General features: G+C 38.8%; 1 protein-coding gene across 2 annotated transcripts in view; it reads right to left on the reverse strand.

The window, feature by feature from the left end:
* The window catches only part of LOC116075756 (zinc finger protein OZF-like), a 24,940-nt gene extending 11,657 nt beyond the window's left edge, over positions 1 to 13,283 (reverse strand). Inside the window, exons 1-2 of one of the 2 annotated variants that reach the window (XM_031349092.1) lie at positions 13,140 to 13,274; positions 12,434 to 12,562 (exon numbers count right to left, since the gene is read on the reverse strand). Coding sequence is in view for 1 of the 2 variants with exons in the window: in XM_031349091.1 (XP_031204951.1) it covers positions 13,140 to 13,142 (3 nt within the window). In the remaining variant the exon portion in view is untranslated. Of the gene's footprint in view, positions 1 to 12,433; positions 12,563 to 13,139 lie in introns of both variants that reach the window. The other variant, XM_031349091.1, reaches the window with a different exon arrangement.
* Positions 13,284 to 13,672: the final 389 nt, after the last annotated feature.

Consider the following 13,672-nt stretch of genomic DNA (forward strand, 5'->3'; position numbering starts at 1 on the left):
GTGGGGTAGATTTTTTTTTTTTTAATTAATTCCCACAACACACTGGAGATCTTGAAAGGCAAGTACAAGAACCTTAAAAACAGAAACCAAGGCTACATGGCATCATCAGAAGCCAGTTAGTTCTCCCACCACAGGAAGTCCTGGATACCCCAATACACCAGAAAAGCAAGATCCCATAATCACAGGATCACAGAGACAGATGCACTCTGAGGAGCTCAGACACAACCAGGATCACAGGAAGGAAAGGCACCAGTCAGATATAGCGAGGGCGGGGAGCACTACAGATAACCAGTTGGCCAGAGGCAAATGTAAGAACATAAGCAACAGAAACCAAGTTTCCCTGGCATCATCAGAAACCAATTCTCCCACCACAGCAAGTCCTGGGTATATTATCACATCAGAAAAGCAAGATCCGGATCTAAAATCACTTCTCATGATGACAACAGAGGACTTTAAGGACATAAATAACTCCCTTAAAGAAATGCAGGAGAGCCGGGCAGTGGTGGCACACACCTTTAATCCCAGAACTTGGGAGGCAGATGTAGGTGGATTTCTGAGTTTGAGGCCAGTCTGGTCTACAGAGTGAGTTCCAGGATTACAGAGAAACCCTGTCTCGAAAAATGCAAAAAAAAAAAAAAAAAAAAAAAAAAAAAATGCAAAAAAAAAAAAAAAGAAATGCAGGAGAACACAGATAAACAGGTAGAAGCCCTTAAAGAGGAAATAAAAAATCCCTTAAAGAATCACAGGAAAACACAAACAGGTGAAAGAAATGAACAAAACTATCCAGAACCTAAAAATGGAAATAGAAACAATAAAGAAATCACAAAGGGAGACAACCCTAGAGATAGAAAACCAAAGAAAGAGATCAGGAGTCATATGAAAGCATTACCAACAGAATACAAGAGATAGAAGAGAGAATCTCAGGGGCAGAAGACACCATAGAAAACACTGACACAACAGTCAAAGAAAATGCAAAAAGCAAAAAGCTCCAAACCCAAAACATCCAAGAAATCCAGAAAACAATAAGACCAAACCTAAGGATAATAGGTATAGAAGAGAGCTAAGACTCCCAACTTAAAGGGCCAGTAAATATCGTCAACAAATTATAGAAGAAAAGTTCCCTAACCTAAAGAAAGAGATACCTATGAACATACAAGAAGCCTACAGAACTCCAAGAGACTAGACCAGAAAAGAAATTCCTCCTGTTACATAATAATCAAAACACCTAATGAACTAAAGGAAGAAAATATTAAAAGCAGTAAGGGATAAAGGTCAAATAATAGATAGAGGCAGACCTATCAAAATTACAACAGACTTCTCACCATAGACTATGAAAGCTAGAAAATCCTTGGCAGATCTCATACAAACCCTAAGAAAACACAAATGCCAGCTCAGACTACTATACCCAGCAAAACTCTCATTTACCATAGATGGAGAAACCAAAGTATTCCATGACAAAACAAATCTACACAATATCTTCCCACAAATCCAGTCCTACAAAGGATAATAGATGGAAAACTCCAACACAAGGAGACGAACTACACCCTAGAAAAAGCAAGAAAGTAATATTCTTTCAACAAATCCAAAATAATATAGCCACACAAACATAATTCCACCTCTAACAACAAAAATAACAGGAGTAACAATCACTTTTCCTTAGTATCTCTTAACATCAATGGACTCAATTCCCCAATAAAAAGACAGACTAACAGACTGGATACAAGAACAGGACCCAGCATTTTGCTGCATACAGGAAACACACCTCAGTGACAAAGACAGACACCACCTCAGAGTGGTAAAGGGCTGGAAAACAATTTTCCAAGTAAATGGTCCCAAAAAAACAAGCTGGAGTAGCCATTCTCATAGCTAAAAGAATTGACTTTCATCCAAAAGTTATCAAAAAAGATAAGGAAGGACACTTCATACTCATCAAAGGAAAAATCTATCAAGATGAACTCTCAATTCTGAACATTTTTGCTCCAAATAAAAGGGCACCCACATTCATAAAAGAAACTTTACTAAAGCTCAAAGCACACACTGCATCTCACACAATAATAGTGGGAGTCTTCAACAGCCTACTCATAGCAATAGACAGATCATGGAAACAGGAACTAAACAAAGACACAGTGAAACTAACAGAAGTTATGAACCAAATGGATTTAATAGGTAACTATAGAACATTTCATCCTAAAACAAAAGAATATACCTTCTCAGCACCTCATGGTAACTTCTCCAAAAGTGAACATATAATTGATTATGGGATCTTGCTTTTCTGGTGTGTTGGGGTATCCAGGACTTCCTGTGGTGGGAGAACTGGCTTCTGATGATGCCATGTAGCCTTGGTTTCTATTTTTAAGGTTCTTTTGCTTGCCTTTCAACCTCAACAGATATAAGAAGACTGAAATAATCCCATACATCCTATCAGATTACCAAAGAGTAAAGCTGGTCTTCAAAAACAACAAAAACAACAGCAAACCCACATACACATGGAAGCTGAAAAACTCTCTATTCAATGATATCTTGTTCAAGGAAGAAATAAAGAAAGAAATGAAAGACTTTTTAATGAAAATAATGGAACAACATACTCAAACTTATGGGACTGAATGAAAGCAGGGCTAAGAGGAAAACCTGTAGCTCTGAGTGCCTCCAATAAGAAACTGTGGACAGCATGCAGACAGCATACACTAGCAGCTTAACAGCACATGTGAAAACTCTAGAACAAAAAGAAGCAAATACACCCAAGAAGAGTAGAGGCAGGAAATAATCAAACTCAGGGTTGAAATCAACCAACTAGAAACAAAAAATCTTAGCCAGACTATCTGGAGGGCTCAGAGACAGTATCCAAATTAATAAAATCAGAAATGAAAAGGGAAACATAACAACAGAAACCAAGGAAATCCAAGAAACCATCAGATCCTACTACAAAAGCCTATACTCAACAAAACTGGAAAATCTGTATGAAATGGACAATTTTCTAGACAGATACCAGGTACCAAAGTTAAATTAGGATTAGATAAACCATCTAGACAGTCCCATAACCCCTAAAGAAATAGAAGCAGTCATTAAAAGTCTCCTAACTGAAAAAAGCCCAGGACCAGATGGGTTTAGTACGGTATTCTATCAGACCTTGTACCAATACTCTTTAAACTATTCCACAAAATAGAAACAGAAGGAACATTACCCAATTTGTTCTATGAAGCCACAATTACTCTCATAGTAAGAGCAATATACAGCAAACCAGTAGCCAACATCAAACTAAATGAAGAAAAACTTGAAGCAATCCCACTAAAATCAGGGACTAGACAAGGCTGCCCACTCTCTCCCTAACTATTCAATATAGTACTTGAAGTCCTAGCCAGAGCAATTAGACAATAAAACTAGGTCAAAGGGATACAAATTGGAAAGTAAGAAGTCAAAATATCACTATTTGCAGATGATATGATAATATAGTTAAGTAATTCCAAAAATTCCACCAGAGAACTCCTAAACCTGATAAAAAACTTCAACAAAGTGGCTGGATATGAAATTAACTGAAATAAACCAGTAGCCTTCCTATACTCAAAGGAAAAACTGGCTGAGAAAGAAATTAGGCAAATAACACCCTTTACAATAGTCACAAATAATATTAAGTACCTTGGTGTGACTCTTAACTAAGCAAGTGAAAGATCTATATGACAAGAACTTTAGGTCTCTGAAGAAAGAAATTGACAATTTCAGAAGAGGGGAAGATCTCTCATGCTCATGGATTAGCAGGATTAATATAGTAAAAATGGCCATCTTGCTGAAAGAAATCTACAGATTCAATGCAATCCCCATCAAAATTCCAACTAGATTCTTCACTGAGTTAGAAAGAGCAATCTGCAAATTCATTTGGAAAAACAAAAACCCAGGATAGCGAAAACTGTTCTCAACAATAAAAGAATTTCTGGGGGAATCACCATCCCTGACCTCAAGCTGTATTACAGAGCAATAGTGATTAAAAACTGCATGGTATTGGTACAGTGACAGGCAGGTACATCAATGGAACAGAATTAAAGACCCATAAATGAAGCCACAAACCCATGGTCACTTGATCTTTGACAAAGGAGCTAAAACCATCCAGTGGAAAAAAAGACAGCATTTTCAAGAAATGGTGCTGGTAAAACTGGCTGTCAGCAAGTAGAAGAATGCAAATCAACCCATTCTTATCTCCTTGTACAAAGCTCAAGTCTAAGTGGATCCAGGACTTCCACATAAAACCAGTTACACTGAATCTAACAGAAGAGAAAGTGGGAAAGAGCCTCGAACACATGGGCACAGGGTAAAATTTCCTGAACAGAACCCCATTAGCTTATGCTCTAAGATGAAGAATTGACAAATGGGACCTCATAAAATTGTAAAGCTTCTGTAAGGCAAAGAACACTGCCAATAGGACAAGATGGCAACTAACAGATTGGTTTTGTTTGTTTGTTTGTTTTGGTTTTTCGAGACAGGGTTTCTCTGTATAGCCCTGGCTGTCACGGAACTCTCTCTGTAGACTCATAAATCCACGTGCCTCTGCCTCCCAAGTGCTGAGATTAAAGGCATGCACCACCACTGCCCAGCTGGCAACCAACAGATCGGAAAAGATCTTTACCAAAGCTACATCCGATAGAGGGCTAATATCTAATATATACAAAGAACTCAAGAAGTTAGACTACAGAGAACCAAGTAACCCTATTAAAAATGGGGTACAGAGCTAAACAAAGAATTCTCAACTGAGGAATATCGCATGGCCAAGAAGCACCTAAAGAAATGTTCAACATCCTTAGACATCATGGAACTGCAAATCAAAACAAGCCTGAGTTTTCACCTCATACCAGTCAGAATGGCTAAGATCAAAAACTCAGGTAACAGCAGATGCTGGTGAGGATGTGGAGAAAGAGGAACATACCTCCACTGTTGGTGGGATTGTAGGCTGGTACAACCACTCTGGAAATCAGTCTGGTAGTTCCTCAGAAAATTGGACATAATACTACCTGAGGACCCAGCTATACCACTCCTGGGCATAAACCCAGAAGATGTTCCAATAATACATAAAAAGGACCCATGCTCCACTATGTTCATAGCTGTCTTATTTATAATAGCCAGAAACTGGTAAGAACCCAGATGTCCCTCAACAGAAGAATGGATACAGATAATGTGGTACATTTACACAATGGAGTACTACTCAGCTATTAAAAACAATGACTTCATGAAATTCTTAGGTAAATTGAATGAACTAGAAGACATCATCCTGAGTGTGGAACACACATGCTATGCACTCATTGATAAGTGGATATTAGCCTAAAAGCTCAAGAATACCCAAGATACAATCCACAGACCATGTGAAGCTCAAGAAGAAGGAAGATCAAAATGTGGATGCTTCAGTCTTTCTTTCTTAGAAAGGGAAAGAAAATACTCTCAGGAGGAAATACAGAGACAAAGTGTGGAGCAGAGACTCAAGGAAAGGTCTCCTGAGACTGCCCCACCTGGGCCTCATCCCATATACAGACACCAAACCCAGACACTTTTGAGGATGCCAAGAAGTACTTGCTGACAAGAGCCTGATATAGCTGTCTCCTGAGAGGTTCTTTCAGAGCCTGGCAAATAGAGGCAAGCACTGGACTGAGCATGGGGTCTCCAATGGAGGAGTTAAAGGACTGAAGGAGCTGAAGGGGTTTGCAACCCACAGGAAGAAAAAAAATATCAACCAACCAGATCCCTCAGAGCTCCCAGTAACCCCAACCAAAGAGTACACATGGAGGGACTCATGGCTCTAGCTGCATTTGTAGCAGAGAATGGCCTGGTCGGGCATCAATGGGAGGAGAGGCCCTTGGTCCTGGGAAGGCTCCATGCCCTAGTGTAGTGGAATGCTAGGGTGGGGAGGCAGTAGTGGGTGGGCACCCTCATAGAAACAGGGGGAGGGAGGATGGGATAGTGGGTTTCTGGAGGGGAAATTGAGAAAGGGGATAACATCTGAAATGTAAATAATAATATATCCAATAAAAAAATAAAAGAAACAAATCAAAGGATCCTTCTACTATGCCATCTAATAATGCTGATTCTCCTGAAGGAAAAAAAGTCTAAATCAAAGAATAACAGGAATAGAAGAAACAGAAGAAACCTGTGTCAAAGGCACAGAAAGTATTTTCAACAAAATCATAGAAGAAAATTTTCATTTTAAAAAATACTGGATAGACTGGATCACAAAAGAAATTTGCCTTGGGAATTTGTTAACATACAAATTGTACAGAACAAAGAAAGAATGTTAAAAGCTTTAAGGAAAAAAAACCAAATAGAATATTAAGGCAGAGCTATTAAATAACACCTACCTTTTCCCTGGAGATTCTAAAATTAAACAAAAAGTCTACTATATCCAGGAAAACTTACAATCACAATAGATGGAGAAAGTTAGATCTTGCATGATAAAAACAAATTTAAGTAATACCTATTTACAAATCCAGGCCTACAGAAACTCCAAGATCAAGAAGTTATCATATACAAGAAAACAGAGGGAGTAGATCCCAGACTAGTAAGCAAAACACACACACACACACACACACACCTACACACCATAATAAAATAATAAGAATCAACAAATACTGCTTATTGGTATCTCTCAACATCAATGCTCTCAATTCCCCAATAACAAGAAACAAACTAACAGACTGGATTTGAAAACAGGATCCATCCTTCTGCTGTATCCAGGAAACACGATTTAACATGGAGGATATACATCACTTTTGGTTAAAAGGATGGAACATTATATTCCAAGATAATGGATCTGAGAACCAAGACAGTATAGCCATTTTAGTATCTGACAAAATAAACTCCAAACCAAAACAAATTAGAAGAGGTAACTAAGGACATTACACACTAATCAAAGAAGGAAAAAAAGTCCACCGAGAGGATATGCCAATTCTTAACATCTATGTCCAAACCACAAGGGACCCGGGTTTGTAAAAGAACCACATCTACAACTTAAATCACATGTTCAACCTCACATTGATAGTGGGAGACTTCAATACTTCACTCTTGACAACAGACAGATGATAGAGGCAAAAACTAAATAGAGAAACATGGGAGCTAACTGAAGTTATAAACTAAATGGACTTAACAGATATAGAAAAATTACACCCAAATACAAAAAAATATACCTTCTCAGCACCTCATGGAACAGTTTCCCAAACTGAACACATACTTGGACACACAAGTTTCAACAGGTACAAGAAATTTGGAATAACTCCCCATATCCTATCTGACCACCTTGGATTAATGCTGGGTATCAACAATAGAAACAACTGAAAGGTTACAAACTCATGGAAACTGAACAACTCTCTACTGATTGAAAAATGGGTCAAAACAGAAATTAAAGACTTTCTAGAACTGAATGAAAATGAATACACAACACACTCAAACTTATGGACGTATTAGAGGTTTAAGAGGCAAGTTCATAGTATTAAGTGCCTACATTAAAAACTTGATGGTCGAATTTGCAATCCTCTACTATACACATGCTTCCAGGTGGGGTGGCAGGCATGGGGAGGGGGGAAGCAACAGGGGTTTGTTCTTGTTGTTTTTGTTTGTTTGTTTTTTGGAGGGGAAACTGGGAAAGGAGAAATTTACATGTAAATAAAGAAAATATCTAAAAAAATTAAAATGAAAATCCATTAATAAAAAAAAAAACTTGAACAGATCTCATACTAATAACTTATCAGCATACCAAATCAAACAAACAAGAAAACAAAAGAACAAAGAATCAATGAATCAGAGATGGTTCTTTGAGAAAATCAGTAAGGTTGAAAAACACCCAAATTAAGTAAAAAGCAGAGAGAAGATCCAAATTAACAAAATTAGATATGAAAACAAGGGCATAACAGACACTGAGGAAATCCAGAAATCATAAGGACAAACAAACAAACAAAAACAACAACAACCACAACAATACCAGCAACAACAACAAACCCCAGACTTTTGTGGCTTCGTAAAGAATTCTACCAGGCTTTAAAAGCAGAATTGATGCCAATCATCCTCCAATTACTCCACAAAATAGCAACAGAGGGAACACTGCCTAATTCTTTTTACCAGGCAACAGTTACCATGATATCTAAACTTTATAAAGACTCAATAAAGAAAATTACTGGTCAATCAAACATATATGCAAAATTTCTCAACAAAATAGTTGCAAACTGAATTGAAGAACACATTACAAAGATCATCCACTATGATCAAGTAGACTCCATTCCAGAGATGTAGGGGTGGTTCAACACACGTAAATCAATACATGTAAACCACCATATAAAAAACTAAAAGAAAACACACACACACACACACACACACTCACACACACTCACACACACCATCATCTCATTAGCTGCAGAAAAAGTCTTTGATAAAATCCAATGTCCCTTCATATTAAAAATCCTGGAGAGATTAGGAATACAAATGACATATCTCAACATAACAGAAGCAGTTTATAGCATGCTGATAGTCAACGTCAAATTAAATGGAAAGAAGTTCAAAGCAATTCCACTAAAACAGGAACAAGACAGGGTTGTATACTATCTCCATATCTATATATGTACTTTTAAGTTTTAGCTAGAGCAATAAGACAACTTAAGGAGATCAAGGGAACATATTAATTTGCAGACAATATAATAGTACATAAAATAATCCTAAAATTTCCGCCAGGGTACTCCTACAGTTGATAAGCACCTTCGGCAAAGTAGCTGGATACAAAATTAAATCACAAAAATCAGTAGCCCTCATATACAAACACACACACACACACACACACACACACACACACACACGCACGCACGCACGCACGCACGCACGCACGCACGCACGCACGCAAGCAAGCAAGCAAGCGCGCACATAAAACCAAGCAGTCTGAGAAAGAAGTCAGGAAAACACCCTTCACAATAGCTTCAAATAATATAAAATGTCTTGGAGACAACTCTAACCAAACACATGAATTACCTGTATAACAAAAACTTTAACTAAAGAAGACATCAGAATTTGGGAAGATCTCTCATACTCATGGATCACTAGGGTTAATAAAGGAAAAATGATCATCTTATCAAAATTAATTTACAGATTCAATGCAATCCCCATTCAAAATTCCACACAATAATTTACAGATATTCAAAGAACAATTTTCAGCTTCATATAGAAACATAAAAAACCTAGGATAGTTACAAGAATCCCAACTAATAAAGGAACTGCAAGGAGGTATCACCATCCCCGATTTCAAGTTGTACTACAGAGCTGTAATAACAAAACCAGCGTGATATTGGACAAGACACAATGATCAATGGAATCACACTGAAGACCCAGACAGAAACACACACACCTATTATCTTAGTTTGGGTTTCATGGCTGTGAAGTGACAGCATGACCACAACTCTTATCAAGGAAATTTTTAATTGGGGCTGGCTTACGTTTCAGAGGTTTAGTCTATTATTATCATAACAGGAAGAATGGCAACATGCAGGCCTACAGGAGCTGAGAGTTCTACATCTCGATCCCCAGGCAGCAGAAGGAAACTGTGTGCCACACTGAGTATAGCTTCAACACGGGAGGCTTCATAGCCTGCCTCAACAGTGACACATTTCCTCCAGCAAGGCCAAACCTACTCCAAGGCTACCCCTCCTACTAGTGCCACAATCTAAGAACCAAGCATTCAAACACATGAGTCTATGGGGCTCTACTTATTCAAACCACCACACCTATGGACAACTGATTTTTTAATAGTGAAACCAGAAATATAGAATAGAAAAAGAAAGCACCTTCAACAAATAGTGCTGGCAAGCAAGATAGCGGCATATAAAAGAATTGCAATACACGCAAATTCATTACCCTGCACAAAACTCAACTCCAAATGCATCAAAGACATCAGCATAAAGCCAGATACACTGAACCTGATCGAAGAAAACATGGGAAATAACCTTGAACTCATTGGCATAAGAAAAAGTTTCTGAACAGAACACCATTAACACAAGCAATAAGAGCGACAATTAATAAATGGAACCTTATGATACTGAGAAGCTTTGTACAGCAAATGACACCATCATTTAGTAAAATAGTATCCTACCCTATGGTATGTGGGAAATTTTTACCAATTCCACATCCAAAAGAGAACTAATAACCAAAATATATAAAGGAACTAAAAAACAACAAAAAAACCCAATAGATAACAAGAAAATAAATCACACAAATGAAAAATGGGTTACACATCCAGAGAATACTCCAGAGGAAACTTGAATGGCTACAACACAAAGAAATATTCAACATCCTTAGCTACTATGGAAATATAAATCAAACTACTTTGATATTCCATCTTCTACCTCTCAGAATGACTAAGATCAATAAAACAAGTGACAGATCATGCTAGCGAAATGTGCAGTAAAAGGAAGACTTAACCATCCATTGCTGACGGGAGTGCAAACATGCACTGCCACGATGGAAAGCAGTGTGGTGGCTCTTCCCTTGGCATAGACTCAAGGAACCCTCTGTCCTACATAAGGACACTTGCTAAACTGTACTCATTACTGCTCTACTGATAACCAAAAACTGGGAACAACTTAGATGTACCTCAACAGAAGAATGAATAAAAACAAACAAAAAGTTGTACATTGACACAACAGAGTATTACTCAACCACTAAGAAAAAAATGAAATTCACAGGTAAATGGATGGAACTAAAAAAAAAATCATCATGAGTGAAGTATCACAGATCTAGAGAGAAACATATGATCAGTGCCTTGCTCAGCCATCATCAGAGTGGCTTCATTCTGGAGCATATGGGAACAAACACAGAGACCCACAGCCAGACATTAGACAGAGAAGGAGAGGCCTTGGACACTCAGCCCTAAAATGAGATGTCTCTATAGAATCCTCCCCCCAGAGTTTAGGGAACCCTTTGGAAGAGGAAGCAGAAAGAGTGTAAGACCCGGGGGGGGGGGGTAGAAAATATGAAGAAAACAAGGCCATCTAAAATCAACTTGAGTATGAACTCACAGAGACTGGGGCAGCATGCACAGGGCCTGCACAGGTCTGCATATACATGGTTTCCAGTTTTTAACTGGGATTCCCGAGTGTGCATGGGAGTGGGTCTCAGATTCCTAGGCCTTCTCTTAGGCTCTTTTCTTTCTCTTTGCTTTGTCCAATTTAGGTGTGTTAATTTTTGTTTTATCTTATCATATTTTATTATTATCCCTTAGAAACCTGTTTTTTGTTTTTGTTTTTCTAATGAGAATCAGAAAGGGAGTGGATCCAGATAGGAGGTAAGGTGAGGAGGAACTGTGAGGGGTACAGGGAGAAGAAACCGCAATCATGATATATAGTGAGGGTGGAAAGTCTATTTTCAATACAAGTGGGAAAACAAGACAGTAGCAAGAGGTAATAAGCTCACAACTCTCATAGCTACAAATGTTTACATACGAATGTAAAATAGGAGTAAAAGAAGCAATCTGAAGATTAACATAAGAAAGAAGCCAGTCTGCAAAGGAAGATCTTAAGCCCTTTCTTAAAATGTCTTTTACTAAGGAAAAGAACACGCTCAAGAAAAGCTCCTGGTATACAAACTAGATGTTTTGCGAATGTCTCACATGTCATGGACCACATCTTCTCAGGCTTTGGGGGTTCCTTCCTCAGTTCAACTGTTACTCTCGGGAGTGCCTTTCCTTTCTCAGTAAGCTGTCTTTATTCTACTTCTAACCCGTTGTCTCTGGTGTAATCCCTCAGTGTATGAAACAAGACCCTGTAAATCAGTTCCCCTCTGAACTCAGATCCAAGTCTCAACACTTAGAAAATATGCTTTCCTTAACACCCTGGGCTTCCTCACTGTTTCTCTGATCTCCATGCTGAACTTAAAAAGCATCCTTTTGTTTTGTTTTGTTTCTCTCCTAACCACAAATACCAATATTTAAAGCTTGCCTGCCCTGTTTTCTGCCTTCCCCCTCTCAACCTCAAACTCGATTAAATTTCCCCCTGGTTACCCTCCAAGTTCATCTTTAATTTAGAACCAAAAAAGCTACCCCAGCTTCCTACACACACATTGAGAACTCAGAGACATGCCAAATAAACAGCTCAACTTAATGACTCAAACACAAGGTCTTAGGAAAACAACAAGCCAGATGGAAGAGCAAAGACAGCAAGAAACAAAAAATAAGTTGAAAAATTAATGAAATTGATTCAAAGAATACACACTGTCAATATCAATCTCAGAAATGGTTCTTTTTTAAAAAAAACAGTAAGATAAGCAAAACTCTAGTCAAGCTAACAAAAAAAGAGGGAACAGACAAATTAATAAAGTCATAATTTAGGGGAGGTTACAAGACACTCAAAGGAAAAGAAATATATGTAAGAAATGGTTTAATTTAGAGTCACATACAAGCTAAAATTAAATCAAGAGGATATAAACAACTTACGAATAATCATAACAATGGGATGGAAACAGATATAAATCCTCTCATCCCTTCTGTTCAAGCCCACGTTTTTGTTTGTTTTTACAACTAAATGATTGACCTCATCTCATGTTTTTTTCACAGCCAGCAACGCTAGAAGAAAAGAAAAATTGCCAAATTGGTTGATGAACCCAAACAATTTTGAAGCAAACTGAAAATCCTCTTCCTTGCAAGCTTGAGCATTTTCTCCCACTCTCAGCCCAGTGGGAGTAAACAAATCCTCCCGCGTTAACGCTAACAGCAAAAACTAGGATGCGGAATAGGTTTACAATTTATTGGTAAAAGGTTAGTCTAGAATGAGCAAAGCCTGAGGTTCGATGCCCACTGCTTAAAAAAAAAGAAAGAAAGAAAGAAAAGAAAAGAAAAGAGAAAGAGAAAGGTAACAGCGCTTATCAAAGCCCCCTCAAAACAGTCTACACGCTACAGAGCATCACACCAACTCGCCAGCGACGCGACGTCCGGCAGAGCCGGGCCGACCCACACGACTGGACCACAGGCTCCCCGCTGCCTGCTTTGCAAGGAATTAAAACCACGTGGGTGAGAGGGCGCTGGTGACAGACTCCAGCACAGAATCAGGCGAACGTCAGGGCGGAGGCACCACCTAGGGACAAAGCCTCCGCAGCGTCGCCAACATGCCACACACGACTCCAGGAACCCAGGGCACACTCACCATTTCCTGATTCAGACGCGAGCAGTGTTCTTCCTATAGGGCCTACAGTCAGCAGAAGGGACAGCGACCCAGGCCAAGCCACTACCTGCCTTCCTGCAGCCACATAGGACTCAAACAGGGCGGCAATGGCGGCACCCTCTGACTATCCATGCTCCTCATTGGACAGTTTATGCAGGAAAGTAACAGCGTCCCTGATTGGCGAACGGAACCGACTCGCCTCCTTAACTCTTTTCAGCACCTCATTCTTCTTCTTTCATGTTCAAATGGAACTCACAGGTAAACTGACTACAGAACTTCCCTAACTCTGGCTCCCCCAAACCCTTGGAGTAAACCCGGAGTATACTGGGTATCATTCTACTTAAAGTGAATATACTTCGGGATTTTTAAAGCACGCATTTAGTTCTTCATGTGAGTTCCTCATGCCTTTTCCACTTACCCACATTTCTTTTTTCTGAACATTCAGGACTTAGTGACATTAGGACAAAAATGACAGACATCCCTACCTCCAGCTTTAGAGATAGAGGCTTGGCCGG

The sequence above is a fragment of the Mastomys coucha genome, unplaced genomic scaffold (genome assembly GCF_008632895.1).
Source record: "Mastomys coucha isolate ucsf_1 unplaced genomic scaffold, UCSF_Mcou_1 pScaffold4, whole genome shotgun sequence".
In the NCBI taxonomy this organism is placed as follows: domain Eukaryota; kingdom Metazoa; phylum Chordata; class Mammalia; order Rodentia; family Muridae; genus Mastomys; species Mastomys coucha.